The sequence below is a fragment of the Gallus gallus genome, chromosome 2 (assembly GCF_016699485.2).
Source record: "Gallus gallus isolate bGalGal1 chromosome 2, bGalGal1.mat.broiler.GRCg7b, whole genome shotgun sequence".
Lineage (NCBI taxonomy): Eukaryota > Metazoa > Chordata > Aves > Galliformes > Phasianidae > Gallus > Gallus gallus.
The window spans coordinates 5,492,536-5,507,390 of record NC_052533.1 but is presented as its reverse complement, the minus strand read 5'-3'; the positions used below and the strand labels follow the sequence as shown (position 1 = coordinate 5,507,390).

The window sequence follows — 14,855 nt, the reverse complement described above, 5'->3', positions numbered from 1 at the left end:
ATGGTATCTTATTTGGGACACATGCAGTTGGTGACACAAACACTCTGTGCTTCAGGGCAAACATGGCACAACCACAAAATAAGAGACAAACAACCACAGAAGTTCTGCACCTTGATAATAAATGCTATTGCTACAGGGGGTACCCCAAACTTTGCAAGCACGCACAGCTCTCTGGGAATCGCAACATTTCATACTGCAAACGCTAAGACCAGGAGGACCATAGGTCTGTCACTATACTTGGAAAATTGAAACAGCAGGTTGGATATTAGGAAAAATTTCAGAAAGAGTGGTGATGCGCTGGCACAGCTGCCCAGGGAGGTGGTGGAGTCACTGTCCCTGGAGGTGTTCAAGAAAAATGGAGATGTGGCACTGAGGAATGTGGTCAGTGGGTATGGGGGGATGGCTGGGGATGGACTTGGTGATCTTAGTGGTCTCTTCCAACCTTAATGATTCTATGAACACCTCCTGCTCATCTGAACCAGAAGATGCAAACAGCATCAGAGCACAGAAGTAAGGAGGAAAGTGAGAAAGTGTACGCAAACAAGACATTTAAAATCTCAAGAAGATACAAAATCCTGTTGTCTGTTGACAAACATTTACGCTTCTAAAATCAGCAATGCAGTGAGTGCTACGCAATGCATGCTGAGGAATTGGTATGCAGACGCTGCTGGGAGGGGCATCTTCGCCACAGGATCTGCAACTGCACAGTGGAGCACCACCTCTGTGTGCCAAACTTCAGCCTGAAGAAGAGCTGAATTACTGATTCCCTACTGATAAATGAAGGGGGGATTAGAGCATTATGCCTGAGGAGACAAATTGCTGTATTATCAAAAATGCACACAACAATCAATTTGTCATTCAAAGCAAGTTGGTTTGGATTTCGACCAAACATGCCAGGCAATCAGAGCTCTTTAAGGAGGAAGCAGTCATTGCTCTTGCTCTTAAGAACAAACCACTTTGGTATCATATTAGCCCACGGCCTAAGCTTTCTATCACTTAACTCTAACATGAACAAAGAATATAAAACTCCTTTTTCATTTGCAGTAGGAGCTTATCTATGAAATGTACACTGCTCCAACTGATAAACACTTTATGAGAACAAGACTTCATCGTTGTCTTGGAAGATTCTCATTGATTTTTGTTACATCTTGTCAGCTTTTTCACTGAAAAACTTCTACATGCCAATAGAAACAAAATATGAAAACAAAACTGACCATACTGTATATATTTTTTAATGTCTTAAGTAAAATCAAGCCAAAACAAGTCATTTTTTCACACATGCTTCTATGTAAAAAATCTAGATCCAACATGCCTTCTTTTTTTTTTTTCTTTTTTTTTCTTTTTTTCTCAAAATAAACTGTATCCTATCTTTTTCCTCCCAACTTTACCGAAAACTTGGTGTTAGTTATGGTGTATGTGAAGTCTTTTTGGAACTTTCCTACAGGAAAGTTCAGAGTAAAATAACTACCTGATCTACTCGATTATCAAAGTAATAAAGTCAGTGATCAGAAAACATTCCCTGAGTATTTGTTTCTGCTTGGCCACACATTATTTATTCCACTGTTGCCAGATAAACATCTATTTTTAAATAATATAAAACATCTTCTGCCAGCATTGGTAAGTCAGAAATTCAAACGAAACATGTTTTCTAACAACCAGATGCTGTCTTCTCTAAAACATATGCACATTTGTATCAAGTCTAAGCCTCACAAAAACATACTAAGATGCCATATCCCCATTGTACCCGATGCAGCATTACTTGTGCTAGGTTGGTTCTGTTGCTAATAAATAGGTGCAATATAAACCCTTGCACTGGTGTCGTCTTTCCTGGATTGTATTTTAGAAGTGCTGAGCTCAATAAATCAAACCTACAAAACTGGGTGCTCTGAAGCAGCTTATAACCTTCTGAGAGTTTTGTCTGCATACAAAGGAGAATGCAATACAGGCCGCTGCTTCAGCCAGAGTGGCTCAAGCACCATGAATCTGGGCCAGGCCCACATCCCTGGCTGTGTACTGGGGGAAGGAAGCTCATAACCTCACTGCAGTGAGTGGTTGTGACAGTTAGAGGGAAGGTAGTAAGAGTTTACCTCCATACTACGGATTGTCTCTCTTGGCATCGACATAATTGACATTAATGTACTTGCTGCATCAAAGAGTACACAGTCCTCTAGTCTGTTTTCAGTCAGAGGGTGGTGACACAGTGGAACAGGTTGCCCAAAGAGGCTGTGGATGCCCCATCCCTGGAAGCATTCAAGGCCAGGCTGGACGTGGCTCTGGGCAGCCTGGTCTGGTGGTTGGCGACCCTCTCCGTGACAGGAGGGTTGAAACTCGATGATCATTGTGGTCCTTTTCAACCCTGGCCATTCTGTAATTCTAAGATTCTATTCCCTAACTGTTTTGAGGAAAGGATCAATAAAAAAGAGATCACAAATAGTGCACAGAACAGTTACATTATTATTATGTACTACTAATGGTTGTCTTTAGAGGTGACACTGAGCCCAGAGAGCAGAGCACTCTGACTGTGGAATGGGGAAAGTCTGCTCTTCCCCATCACAAGCAAAGGTACCTAATAATAAAACCAGTCAAAGAAACAACGTCGGTGAATCCAGCCCTGCTATGAATCTGATACACTTGTACCTACCTAGAGCAATAGAATTTCTCCAGCATCCTCAAACCTCCTGGCTTTCCAGGGATCCCAAGAAGCTTGGTAGGAGTCCTAACCATACCCATCAATGGTTCCTTAAAGCTTAAACTCACAACCGAATTAGGAAGATTTGTAAATTGATTGTAAATAGTGAGTTAACAGAGAAAATCCTCTAGGTTTCTAGTGTCTTCCTTCCAAAGTTCTCAAACATCTTATCTTTTCTACTATTTTATTCTACACTTCCCCAAAGCTATCAGTCTTTCACATTTCCACATTGGACCCTTCCAAACCAGGAAGTTCTAATATTGTAAATATTCACACTAACTCCCATTGTCAGGAACAAGAAAAAAAAAAAAAAAAAGGCAAATTTTCTGTCAACTTCCTCAACAAGATAATAAGTTGATTAATTCTAATTAAAATTATACACCATACCTATATCGCACCACTGAGCAGAAAGCTGCGGGGTAGAAATCTCTCTTCATTTCTGTGTAAAAGGATGAAAAAAGTTTCCAGCTGAGAAAAATTAGGAAGTTCAGCTTAGAAAACACGGTTCCCAAATCCACACTGTGTTCCTTATTTGATGACCCAGCTGAAATGATATTTTGATTCGTCTTACCACTAAGTCACCAGACTTTGAATATACATATATATATATATATAATGATATTTGAAAGCTGCTCTTTACGCAAGTGCAATTATATATATATATATATGTATATATATTATCACACTTGTATAAAGAGCAACGTCCAAATATCATTAGTCACTGCCCAGAGTAGAGTCCTCTGGCTGACTTTCTAATAAAAACTTTAGAGAGGTGTCTGTTATCTTGGACTATTTATTGCAGCCATACGGGTGCACGATGGTTGGAGATTTTCCCTCTGTGCTACAGCTGGCATGGAGTACTGACAGTCAACAAATAACCAGATCCAAATTTAAAATGCAATTCAGAAAGCCCCATCACCTTACAGTTGTGATGTGTGACACAGAAACGAAATAGATAACACCCCTTCCTCACCCTTTCGCCCACCGGCACAAACACACTGTACCTCCTGGTAATATATAATAATTAAAATGAATCCTTGCTGCACTTGCTGTGTGCACACTGTGTCACTCACAGTGAAATCTCTAATAAATGAAATTGAGTTTGAAGATGAAAAACATGCCTCTCACAAAAGCGATGGAACAGGCTGTATTAAGGGTATTATTAGGGAAGAATGCATGGGAATAAATGGCACTGCCAGTTAGTTCTTCCCTGCTAAAAGGGGTTGCAAATAATTATAATAATGAAGTACTCTCCTGTTGCTCACCCCACAACAAGGCATCTGGTTCTCTTCCTCTCTTCCGTGGCATTTGCTGTTGTCAGCACCTCTGTTGGGTTTTAGAATCATGAAATGGGTTGGAAGGGACCCTAAAGATCATCCTTTTACAACCTCCTGATACTTTCATAGAATCACAGAATGGCCTGGGTTGAAAAGGACCTCAAAGATTTCAATCCCCCCGTCACAGTGAGGGTCACCAACCACCAGACCAGGCTGCCCAGAGCCGCATCCAGCCCGGCCTTGAATGCCTCCAGGGATGGGGCATCCACAGCCTCCTTGGACAACCTGTTCCAGTGTGTCACCACCCTCTGAGTGAAGAACCTCCTCCACTTTGCAGGCTCTCAGCTGCTGTCCTCTCCCTTCCTCTCTCCCACACTTCCCAAACTCTTCCCCCAGGCAGAGCTGATTCTCGCCCAGTTCTCTCCTGCCACCTCATCCCATTACTGTCTTGAAGGACATTTTCAAAACTTCAATTAAAAAAGAAACAGGAGAGGTTAATTGTGAGGACATGAGGGGAACACAGTCTGACAGATACTCCACCAAGGTTGCCACAGCATGGCGTGGGGACCACACCAACCCCTTGAGCATTTTGAGCCAAGTGACACAGGAGACAACAAGAAGCAATAAACATGGGGTGCTGGCTTTCAGTAACCTTCAGATCCCTCTCCTTTCGTGCCCATGTCTGGTCAGTCACGCACACCCATACGCCTGGAGCTGAAGGCTGTGTAGTGCGTAACTAAAAGCATATTTAGTGCCACTTGTTTAGACAAGCGCTTCACATGAATAGGCAGCAAAATGCTGAAGTGCGGGCTCTGGAAGTTTTGTAGAGGGCTGTTTTGTTGCGTTTTATAGATATATATATACATGTATTTCGCACAAAGGAATCCAAATCAAAAGCTGCTACAAGGGTTGAATGCATTTGTGATTACAGACAGATGCCAAAAAAAAATAAAAAATAAAATAGAAGAAAACACTCCTGCTTGCACTGCGATAAAGAAAACAGATGAATTGGACCAAAAACTGAGTGGGAAACAAAAGTTTGAGATGAAAAATCAGTGCGTCTCTGAAGGCTAACAGAGGGCTACGTCTGCACTGCTTTAGTACAAATGAAAGGGAGGGTGAGCAGAGAGGTGAGACAATCTACTGACGGCACAGTATTTTCCAGGTAAGTCAAGTCCAAGGCCAGGACTGAATGAGGAACACTACAGAGGTCTATACCACTAAGAAAATAGGTGGAGAAAGGCAAAGGCAGATACTGTGTTCTCAGAATGCGAAGCAAAGCAAAGGAGAAAATCTCACACATCCATAACCTTGTTAAGTTTTAAGCACCCTGCATCAGTTCAGGTAAGAGATACGTGCATCTATGTAATAATAAGCTGTGAACAATGAAAAATGTAACACTGAGATGCAGGAGGAAAGGGATGCAGTGCCATATAGGAAAAAAGTTGCCAATGTATAAACCAGTGGCTTGTCACATCCAGAAGACAGAGCACCATAGCATTGCTTTCAACAGAGAAACTGCTGAACTGGGGGGTGGGGGGAGGAGGCTAAGGGGGGTACTGAGAAGTGGGTAATGAGAATGACTGGGAAAATTTTATTTAAAAAGAAAATTGAGAGGTTTCATCTCAAAAAGAGGAGACAAACAGCCAAAAATAGCATGCATTCTGGAAAATGAGAACTTTGTGTGGTCCTAGACATAGGATATGATGTTTTTTAGCCCTAAAAATATTGGAGGGAGAGCACAACCAAAGACAAAGGAAATACGTTTTCAACTGCACTTCTCATTTCAACTGCAGAAGTTTCTGCTGCAGGCTGTCCCTTCAGCCACAACATTCAAAGAGAGACTTGTTACATATGTAGATAAGGATATCCAGAGCTATAATAGTTAATGTTAACAAAAATTTACTAAAAAATATCTGTACTTTGGGCTGCAGCAATTTATTTTGGAACACGTGGGGCTGCTCTGATGTTGCCTAAGGTAAACCAAACCGAGTGAGCCTGGCAATTCCCATATTTCATCCCCACCTCACTTGGGTGAATTCTGCATTGATGGAAAATATCAGGAGAAAATATTCCTTAATGTTTAAAGCCAGGACAATAAGGGAAAGCAGTGGTGCGAGCTGCTCTCCGCTGGTGGGCTGCTCAGGGTTAAAAGTCAGAGCTACCTCCTGCCTTTGCAAGGCTTGCTACTGCTGAGCCCACAGCAAGCAGAAGTCCATGGAGAGGCTTCAAGGGGCACAGAAATGGTCCTTTCAAGTGCTCCTGTGAACAGCACTGTGTGAGTCAAGTGGTACATAGCCTATGAGTAATTTGAGGGTGCAGGAAAATTCTCAGACTGCTGGGTTTCATCTTTTGCAGCAGGTCTTTCCTCTATCAGATCTCTCTATGAGCAGTAACAATGCATCAATGAGAGCAAAAGAAACGTATGTGGAGGATAAATCCTTCTGTTCTACAAATTGTTCCAAGGCTCTTTCACCACGAAGTTAAAAGATAATGTTGTTGGATTGTTGGGAAGAGGCTGTACTGGATACACCAGCACAACACCCGTGTGTGTCTCTGAACCTTGTACTTCTGGCTCTTTCTTTTGCTATGTAGCTTAAAACATGGAAGTGCACAGGTACAATACTCACATTAATAACACATCACTGCATTAATGTCTGAGCATTTACGCAGCAATTTGTCAAAAGATCCACAGCACCTGAACAAAGCCACAATATTTACTGTTAACGGTGGAGTAATGCGAGTAGATTCCATGCTGACAAAGCGCCGTATGAAAGCTGAGAGAGGTCCTTTGTCTTAATCATTGGTTCGCACACAATCATACATAATAAAACACCTCTTCCAGTCTCAACCTGATTTATTGCTTCCCTCTTTTCTCCCACCTCCATAATTACTCATCCAACACTCACTGTCTTCTATTACCACCTCGAACAACACCTAAAACACTTCAGCTCTCCCCAAACCCGATGCATCTATTGTGTGACTTGGACATCATTATTTTCTATACTCTTTTCATGCAGTTCCAGAATACCTCTTCATACAGCTCAATTTCAGTGATTCTTAAAGCAAAAATGAAGCAACTTTCCAGGCAGAGCTAACAATTAGGCACAGAAGTTAGAGAAAATACATGTGTAGACACACATCTACATACACACATCTATATTTTTAATATACTCACATATGTATGCCTAAACACCCCTACCCAATTATTTTAATAGCCCATTTTATCTAAGACATCAAAGAGGAGGATGTGGAAAGACTTTTGAAGTATTTTGTATTGACTGCTGTGATGGAATTGCCCTGATTTAGCAGCTGCGATGCTGCTAAATCAGTCAGACTGGCTCTGATTGCATTCACACCTCATGCAAGAGCCACAAGCCTGAGACCCCTTCTCCAGCCAAGAAGACCATAATTCAGATGGGCAGCACATCACCGTTCAGCAAGTTGCTCTGCAAACAGAGGCTATCTATGAAGAGGTCCCATACTCCTCAACCGGAGGCATCTAACATGGCTGGTTTAGTTGGACCACCTCCCTAGAATGTCTGTTATGAGTTAGAGGTAGAAAATGAAACAGGCTCCTCCAAAGGCCCCCTCAGAAACTTTCTTCCCCAAATCATTCTTATTACTTAGTTAGATGTATTTGGGATCGGCAAAGACTAGGACATAAACTTAACATATATATACATCTTCCTAAATAAAGAACTCAAAGTTACTATGAAGTTCAATTGCAGGTGACAATATAATCATTGAATTAAACTATATAGATTTCTTTTTCTCAGACCTCCAGTATGACTTCAGAAAAAGTGAAAAAGCACTGTCATGAAATGAGTGCCAGAAAGTACTCTGTAATAAAAAATAGCAAACTCGAAAAGTCTATTTTTAAGCTATAAAAATGGCAGGTGACTCCTCCTGCCAAGAGGTTAATAAATCTGTAACAATACTATTTTTTTTTAATGTTGTTATTTCCAAATCATGGACAATACTGTTTTATTTTACTTTATAAGATACCAATTTAGAGAGAAAACATACATAGCACATTCAGAGCCTCTCAATTAAGGTATTTAGTTTAAAGGAAAAGGAAATGCTGGGTTTTCAGACTAGCACTTTAAGAAAGTTTTAATAACATTTTTACTACATTTTTAAGGGTTTTTTCTTAAGTATTTTATTTGTGTTCAGCATTCAATCTAAGCCTTGGTCTACAAAAGCACACACGATTTAAACTCAGATTCCTACTCACTATTTACTGATGAGTCAATAATCCATTTTAGTAATGGAACGCATAAATTACATTAAAAATTCTATCATCATCAGCCAGGAGACTCAACCACATTCAGTCCTTTGGTACATCTTTTACTCTCTCTAAACCAGTGACATGTCTGACTTCATATACCTTTCAGTCCACTCTGACTCATGCATTCATAGAGCTTCACTTCATGAAATACGTCTTTAATTTTAACACCACAACCTAAGGCTTTTAAGCATGCTATTTTCAGCTAATTTCCTAGAAATCTTTACAAGTATTGGAACTAACCTTGTAGTTCTGCAGTCACCTGGCATTTCTAAACCATTAGCCCTCCTAAAGATAACTGGTAGCTCAATAATTTTGATATTGATATACTGATCACATAATTTTCACATTGCCATGGATGTAAACTATCCTATTTTGTACTTTTTTTTTTCCTTTACTTTATTTTTATATATGCTGCATCTACAACTTCAGATTATCAGGTTTATTATCATTAATGCCTACAAATAATCCTCTTTGGGCCTCTGTAGTCCTCTAGCAAATCTAGAACTGCAGATATGAAAAATAAAATCACTTATTAGTAGCCAGTATTTTCCCAGATGAATTAGTTATACCTCTATTTTAACTCTCACCAGACTGTAGCATTGGCATTTCACATCAAGATATCCTTAGCCTAAATCTATCTGTGCTCAACTGTCAAGCATCCCATTCTCCATTCATACAAAGAACAATGCTATGGAAGAGGCTGGGAGATCTGATGAACTCATTTTGCATAACGTTCCTCTTTCCCTCTCCCAGTCTTTTGCTTTCCTAAGGTGCCTGGCATTTCCTTCACTTGCAGTAGCCATTGAAATCTGCCATTTCAGAGGTGTTACTATGAATATCTGATAGTACTTAGGTTTCTCCTTTCGGATGGTTTGTCGTCATTATTATTATTATTATTATTATTCGTTCTCCAAACGAAGATTCAGCTGCACTGGTTTTGAATTCTCCAAGGGGCTTCTGTAATTGTCTATGTTCTCTTCGAACGAACTTTGCTATCTCAGTTTGACCAATTTTCTTCTCTAGTTCATCCTCAGAATAAACAGTGACACTACTCTGTACCTTAATATATTCAGCTTTTTATTTAATTTGGTCTGCCTACACTTTAATTTAACTGTATATATTGCTTAATTCCCTGAAGTACTTGAAATTCGGACTGTTATTAAATTGTGGTCAGTACTACTCTGTTAAACAGTCACTTCATTTCGCCATAATGCTTACGCAAAATGGAATATAAAGCACTATTCCATCTAGTTACAAAATGAGCCAGTCCTTCCATTTCTGAATTGCTTCAGTGTAATAGTCAACATTTAATGAAAATCCTACTTAATACTGTTCTTCCTAGTCTAATTGCTGAGCCACTTTCTTCAGCTTTTCAAAAAATACTTCATTATTCTTATTTTGAGGTCAGTACATTTTCCCTATAGATCTACTTTTCTTCTAGTTCTTTAGGGGCCTTCTGCACTGACTCTATATTTCAACTACTCAAACAATTCTTGTCCATCTGTTGTAATTGACAGTCATTTGTCATAATGCACTACATCTTTATTTTTCAATATTATGAAAACATGAAAACATTAATTGACATATTATTATTGCTTACTATTAATACAGCATGGTCAAACCTTAATTCGCTTTAATCCACCATCTCACCAAGTTGATAATCCTTGTAATAGGTAAATCCACTTTAGTGATAACACTCATAGCTTCATGACCACATTAACCATAGCTGGATTTACTAAGTGAGCATCCCTCACCTTCGCCATATTAGCACCATGCAAATAAACTTGTCTAAGGCATGCTGGAGCAGCTGTTGAATCCCTCCCATTTAAAGCAGTGCTGCAGCAGGCCTTGAGAGTAATTGTATTTTTTTATTAGAGACAACCAGTGTTGCATTTACCCTTCTTCCACTCTCACAGAACTGGATTGTCTTCACAGCTCCATTACACACAATCATCATAGAATATCTCAAGTTGGAAGGGACCCATAAGGATTATCAAGTCAAACTTCTGGCTCTATGCAGGACCACTCAAAAATCAGACCAAATATCTGAGAGTGCGGGAGCTGGGAAGCGCCTTAATACCCCAGAGCTGAGGAGGTATCCTTAGTAGCTCCAGAAGCTGGAAGATAGAGAGCATCTCTGGGAAAAGATGTCAGCAAGCTCATTACCAGCCAGCACAGCTCTAGAGTGGTTTAGTACTCTTTTAACAGTGATTTAGTATTTTCCCCTTTCAGCTGGCAAGAGGCTCTGGTTTAGGGACACTGAGGGGACACATAACCTTATAGTCAAGGTCAGTCCTGAAGATGACCCTCATTCAGCTGGAGTTTTGTGAATGCCCTTCCTTAACGCTCAGTCAACCACATCATGCATTAACAATACAAATATCAAGCCTATTATCTTTGAATTAAAGCTTTTAAACACCACTTCTCCCAAGGCTGCTCAGACTCCAGAGAAAGGAACAGAGCAGAAAGCTTAGAAATCCCTACCATGGAGCGATGGGACTGCCACTGGCTCAGTTCCTGTACCTGAGTGGAGAGACATAACCTGGGTGAAGAGCCATACAACGCTGAGAAGCAAGGCTGGGTTGGTGGCAACCTTGTTCTAGTCCAACAGAGCTCTGGATCAACCCAAACAACTGCCCTGAGCCTGACTCAGGGGGATACAGTGCAGACAGCTGGGGTAGAGAAATGAGGACTGTTGGGTCCCTACAGTCAGAGCAGGAGTACCCTATGACTCTGTGTTACTTCCCACCAACCAAATTTTCAGTTAATAGGTATACTGTGTGGTTGATTCTTCCCAAAATAAATAAAATACCAAAAGTCACTGATCACCAGCTCCTAGCAGGGCACACTGGTCTGGTTGCTTCCTTCTCTTGAGAGTATCATTTAATGTTATCAGATGGGAGCCAATGTCCTCTGCAGTCCCTGGGAATTGTCTTGTGTTTATGAGGGTTTTATAGCAAGCCCAGCTAATTGCTGGGTTCCCTGTTTACATCCTGAAGTTTATTTACATGAAATGCATTTCTGTTTTGTTGTTGTTGTTGTTTGTTTGGGTTTTTTTAATGTTAATAAATGAGTTCAGTGAACCGATTTCATTGTAACTCAAAGTCTAGCAGACTGTAAAGTATTAAAAATTGCTTTGAACTAGAAAATAAGTCTTTTGATAATAAACATCAGAGCACCAGATACTGTAGGATGGTCCAACCCAGATAATGAGTTAAGACCCTAATAGCATGAGATTTCCTGAAAAAAATGCTCCTGGGATTTTTCAATGTAATAAACGCTCAGCTTTGCTGTTAGATTTTTAAGACTTACAATTCAAAGTTTCAAGTTTTGCCATAAGATGCTACAGCTATAAATGATCTTAAAGGAACAGCATGCAGAAGAGACCTACAAACAGAGCTGAAATTTTGGAGATTCCCTAAAGCTGTGAAAATCATTGGTGAGGTGACAAGGAGCTCGGTCTGCGTTAGGAAAGCACTAGGAAACTTTCAGTATGAACTATGAAGGCACAGTAGAAAACACTACCCAATCTTTCCAAACCACATCAATGTAGTGAAGATGGAGTCGTCACAGTAACATCTGTTGTACCAATCAGTACTGACCAATGTGATGATAGATAAATAAATAAACAAGGTAAAGAAAAGAATTTACCTGGATCGTTAAGAAATTCCTCTGAGTTGTTCCATGTCCTGCCATCCAAGTACAACGAGCCGTTGGTGAAGTTGAACTGGGTGTAGTCCCTCACACACTTGTGTCGCAAGTTGCCCATAAAGAGCTGGAGGCCTATGAGGGCAAAGACACTCAAGCAGAAAACGGTCAGGATCATCACATCAGCAAGTTTCTTAACAGACTGGATAAGTGCACCTACAATGGTCTTCAGTCCTAGGGAGATAAAAGCCAAGAGTTTATGGATTGAGACGCTGAAAGATGTGTGCAGATACTTTTTATGATGAAAATCTAGATAGAAGGGAACACTGGAAGGGTTTCTATTACATGTTTGTAATTTGACAGCGGAAACAGGAGACAAGTGATCACCATGAACATTCAGTTTGGCCTACTGTCATCTGGACAAAAGTCTCGGTGTTGCTCTTATACAAACACTTATTTAAAAATGAGTGGAAAGAACTGGATGGAGGAGCAGTGAGAAAAAAATAATCATGGTTAAAGAAAATACAGAGAGTCTTTTATATACTCATGGAGCTGCAGTAAAGACTGCAAAGCCTAAATCCCACTGACTTTTGAGAACGTTAATTACTTTTAACCATTCGGGTGATTGATAGCTTTATCCCTCACTTAAACAGATAAAGAGGTATGGAAATGTTATTTGTTGCCTGATTATTTAACATTTTTTTAGTGCTAAATCCTGCTCACTGTTCTCACATGAGTAATTCCTCTCCCTTCAATTCATTTGCTTAAGACAACAAAAATTTGGGATTAGAAGAAAACCAAATAATATGGACAACCAAGTAAACCCAGTGGAAACTGTGTAAAATAACCTGAGATACCAGTAATACCTGGGCAAAGTTAATCATTTTATAATATGCTGATGGAGATAAATCATCGTAACATAATCACCAAAGGTTTTAGTACCAAAAACTGCCTTCTGTTTCAGTGTTATTTCATCCTATAACACTAGATTCGTATTATTATCCTGTAAGTATATAGATATAAATAATTATACTGTTTTCCCAAAGGGTATTGTTTGCTTGTGAAGGAGATCAGCACTATCTGAGCTGGTTGAACATGACATCAATACAACAAAACCCACTCTATACGCCCTTCTATAGAGTGTCTCCTGTAGTTGGACATTAATACCAACTGCTCAATGGTAGCAGATTTGTTGTTTCTCTACTACTTATATTTAATCAATACTCAGTAAGCAGTAATCAGTGTTTCTGATAATCAGTGTTACTAGCATGGGAGCAGTAAGAGAAATTGAGTTAAATGGAAAAACAGAGAATGCAAAGAGGAAACATGAGGAATTCTCCTGGGAAATACTCAAAAGCATGTAGAATTGCTCACTGAATATGAACGTACACATTAAATGTTATTTCCCTGGAATTCCACCCCAAGAGTTTGGGCAGTAATGAAGGTTGAGTTAGTGCTGTATAATTCAAAATAATGTAAAAAACGTACTTGAGGGTGTGTAGGAAGGCAAAATGTACTTTTGGTCTCACTTAAAATTTTGTAGATAAAGTAATGGGAAATTATGACTATAAAATGGTCTTACAACCAAATGGGACTGAATTTGATGTGGGGTTAGACACTGTCACTAAACTCTGTGTTTGCTTCTTCAAAGATAGTTTGTGGCATAACAGAAAAAGGAAAAGGTTCGGAAGCTCCCTCCTCTGTATAAAAATAAGGCAAAAAAATATTGCAGTACAAATATTAGGCAAAAGCTGGATATTCATGGGATCTGCACTCCTCGTCAGAAACAGATTTTGAAGATGAGGTCAGTTCTGTTCAGGTATCTAGATAAACGTTAGCTTTGAGCTTTCTGAGTTCATTACTAGGTTTGATGGTCAATTTTGATTCATAAATGAAAAGCATAGCTTTTACATTAATCTAAACTTGGGTAAACTTTATGTCTGAAGTTAAACAGGTTTTAGTTGTAGTGCAATTCTGCAGGGCTTCCCTGTGTCTCACCCTTACCCAGCTACTAAGAGATTGCTATTAAACAAACAACGGGGTGGGGAGAAAGGAATACAATTTATAAATACAATTTTTTTTATATACTCCAATATTATGACATTTTCTCTGTGACTTTCAGTGTTAGCTGTCCTTTAAACGCACAGATGCTTCTTCCCTGAAGCTGGTGAAACAGGAAATCTGAATGCAAACTGAGCTTCAGAAAAGGGAAAATGGCCAAACCACAAATTCTTTCACTTCAGTGCCCTCTGTGAAAACCCTGCAGTACGTTCATTTGTTTGTAATACAAATACCAGCTTGGGGCCTGCATTTGTATCACTCAAATACACCAATTAATCTTATTCACATTAGCAAAGACAATGGGAGAACTAATGTAGATAGTGATAATATTGGGAAGCAAGATCTACAAAACACTAGTCACCAGTAAAGACCATCCGCTTTCAGATGCAGACCCAGTTATTGTTAATTTCAAGGTCATTTCATGAAACATGTTTTTCTCAGTTTACTTACTGGGCTTTTAAATAGAAGAGTATTCCTACGCTGTTTGCTTTATAAGCTCATTCCTTGCAGATATCAAATTATTTCTTTACAAGAAGGCTTTCTGCTTTACTTTCTTTAGTATATAGACTTCTGAGCAGCTCGGAAATGCTTTACTAATACAATGGCTGTAATTAAAGACCACTTAAAAATAACTTGCATTCTGCCTTCTGGAACTTCGTTGCAACTTTCCAAGAAAGTGACTTCAGGGGTTGTATACTTACAGTCTAACTGTGTTATTTTCTCACTCTTTAAAAAGAAAATTTGCCCATAAAGTTAAATAGCATCCATCAAGTCGCTTGGCACAATCCACTGCTAAGAAAAGTGTTTAAATCACCATTCATTTCAACTTTCTGTGTCTGGTAAATTGAAGGGCGAAGGGTAAATAAGGACAGCCAGAACCTCTTGCAGG

The 14,855-nt window shown here is 39.5% G+C and overlaps 1 protein-coding gene across 6 annotated transcripts in view; it reads right to left on the bottom strand.

Moving 5' to 3' along the window:
• SCN5A (sodium voltage-gated channel alpha subunit 5) overlaps positions 1-14,855 on the bottom strand; it is a 205,374-nt gene that overhangs the window by 131,082 nt on the left and 59,437 nt on the right. For all 6 annotated transcript variants that reach the window (NM_001318446.3, XM_040675933.2, XM_040675923.2 and 3 more), the window contains exon 7: positions 11,909-12,139. In NM_001318446.3, coding sequence (NP_001305375.3) covers positions 11,909-12,139 — 231 coding nt within the window. The remainder of the gene's footprint in view (positions 1-11,908; positions 12,140-14,855) is intronic.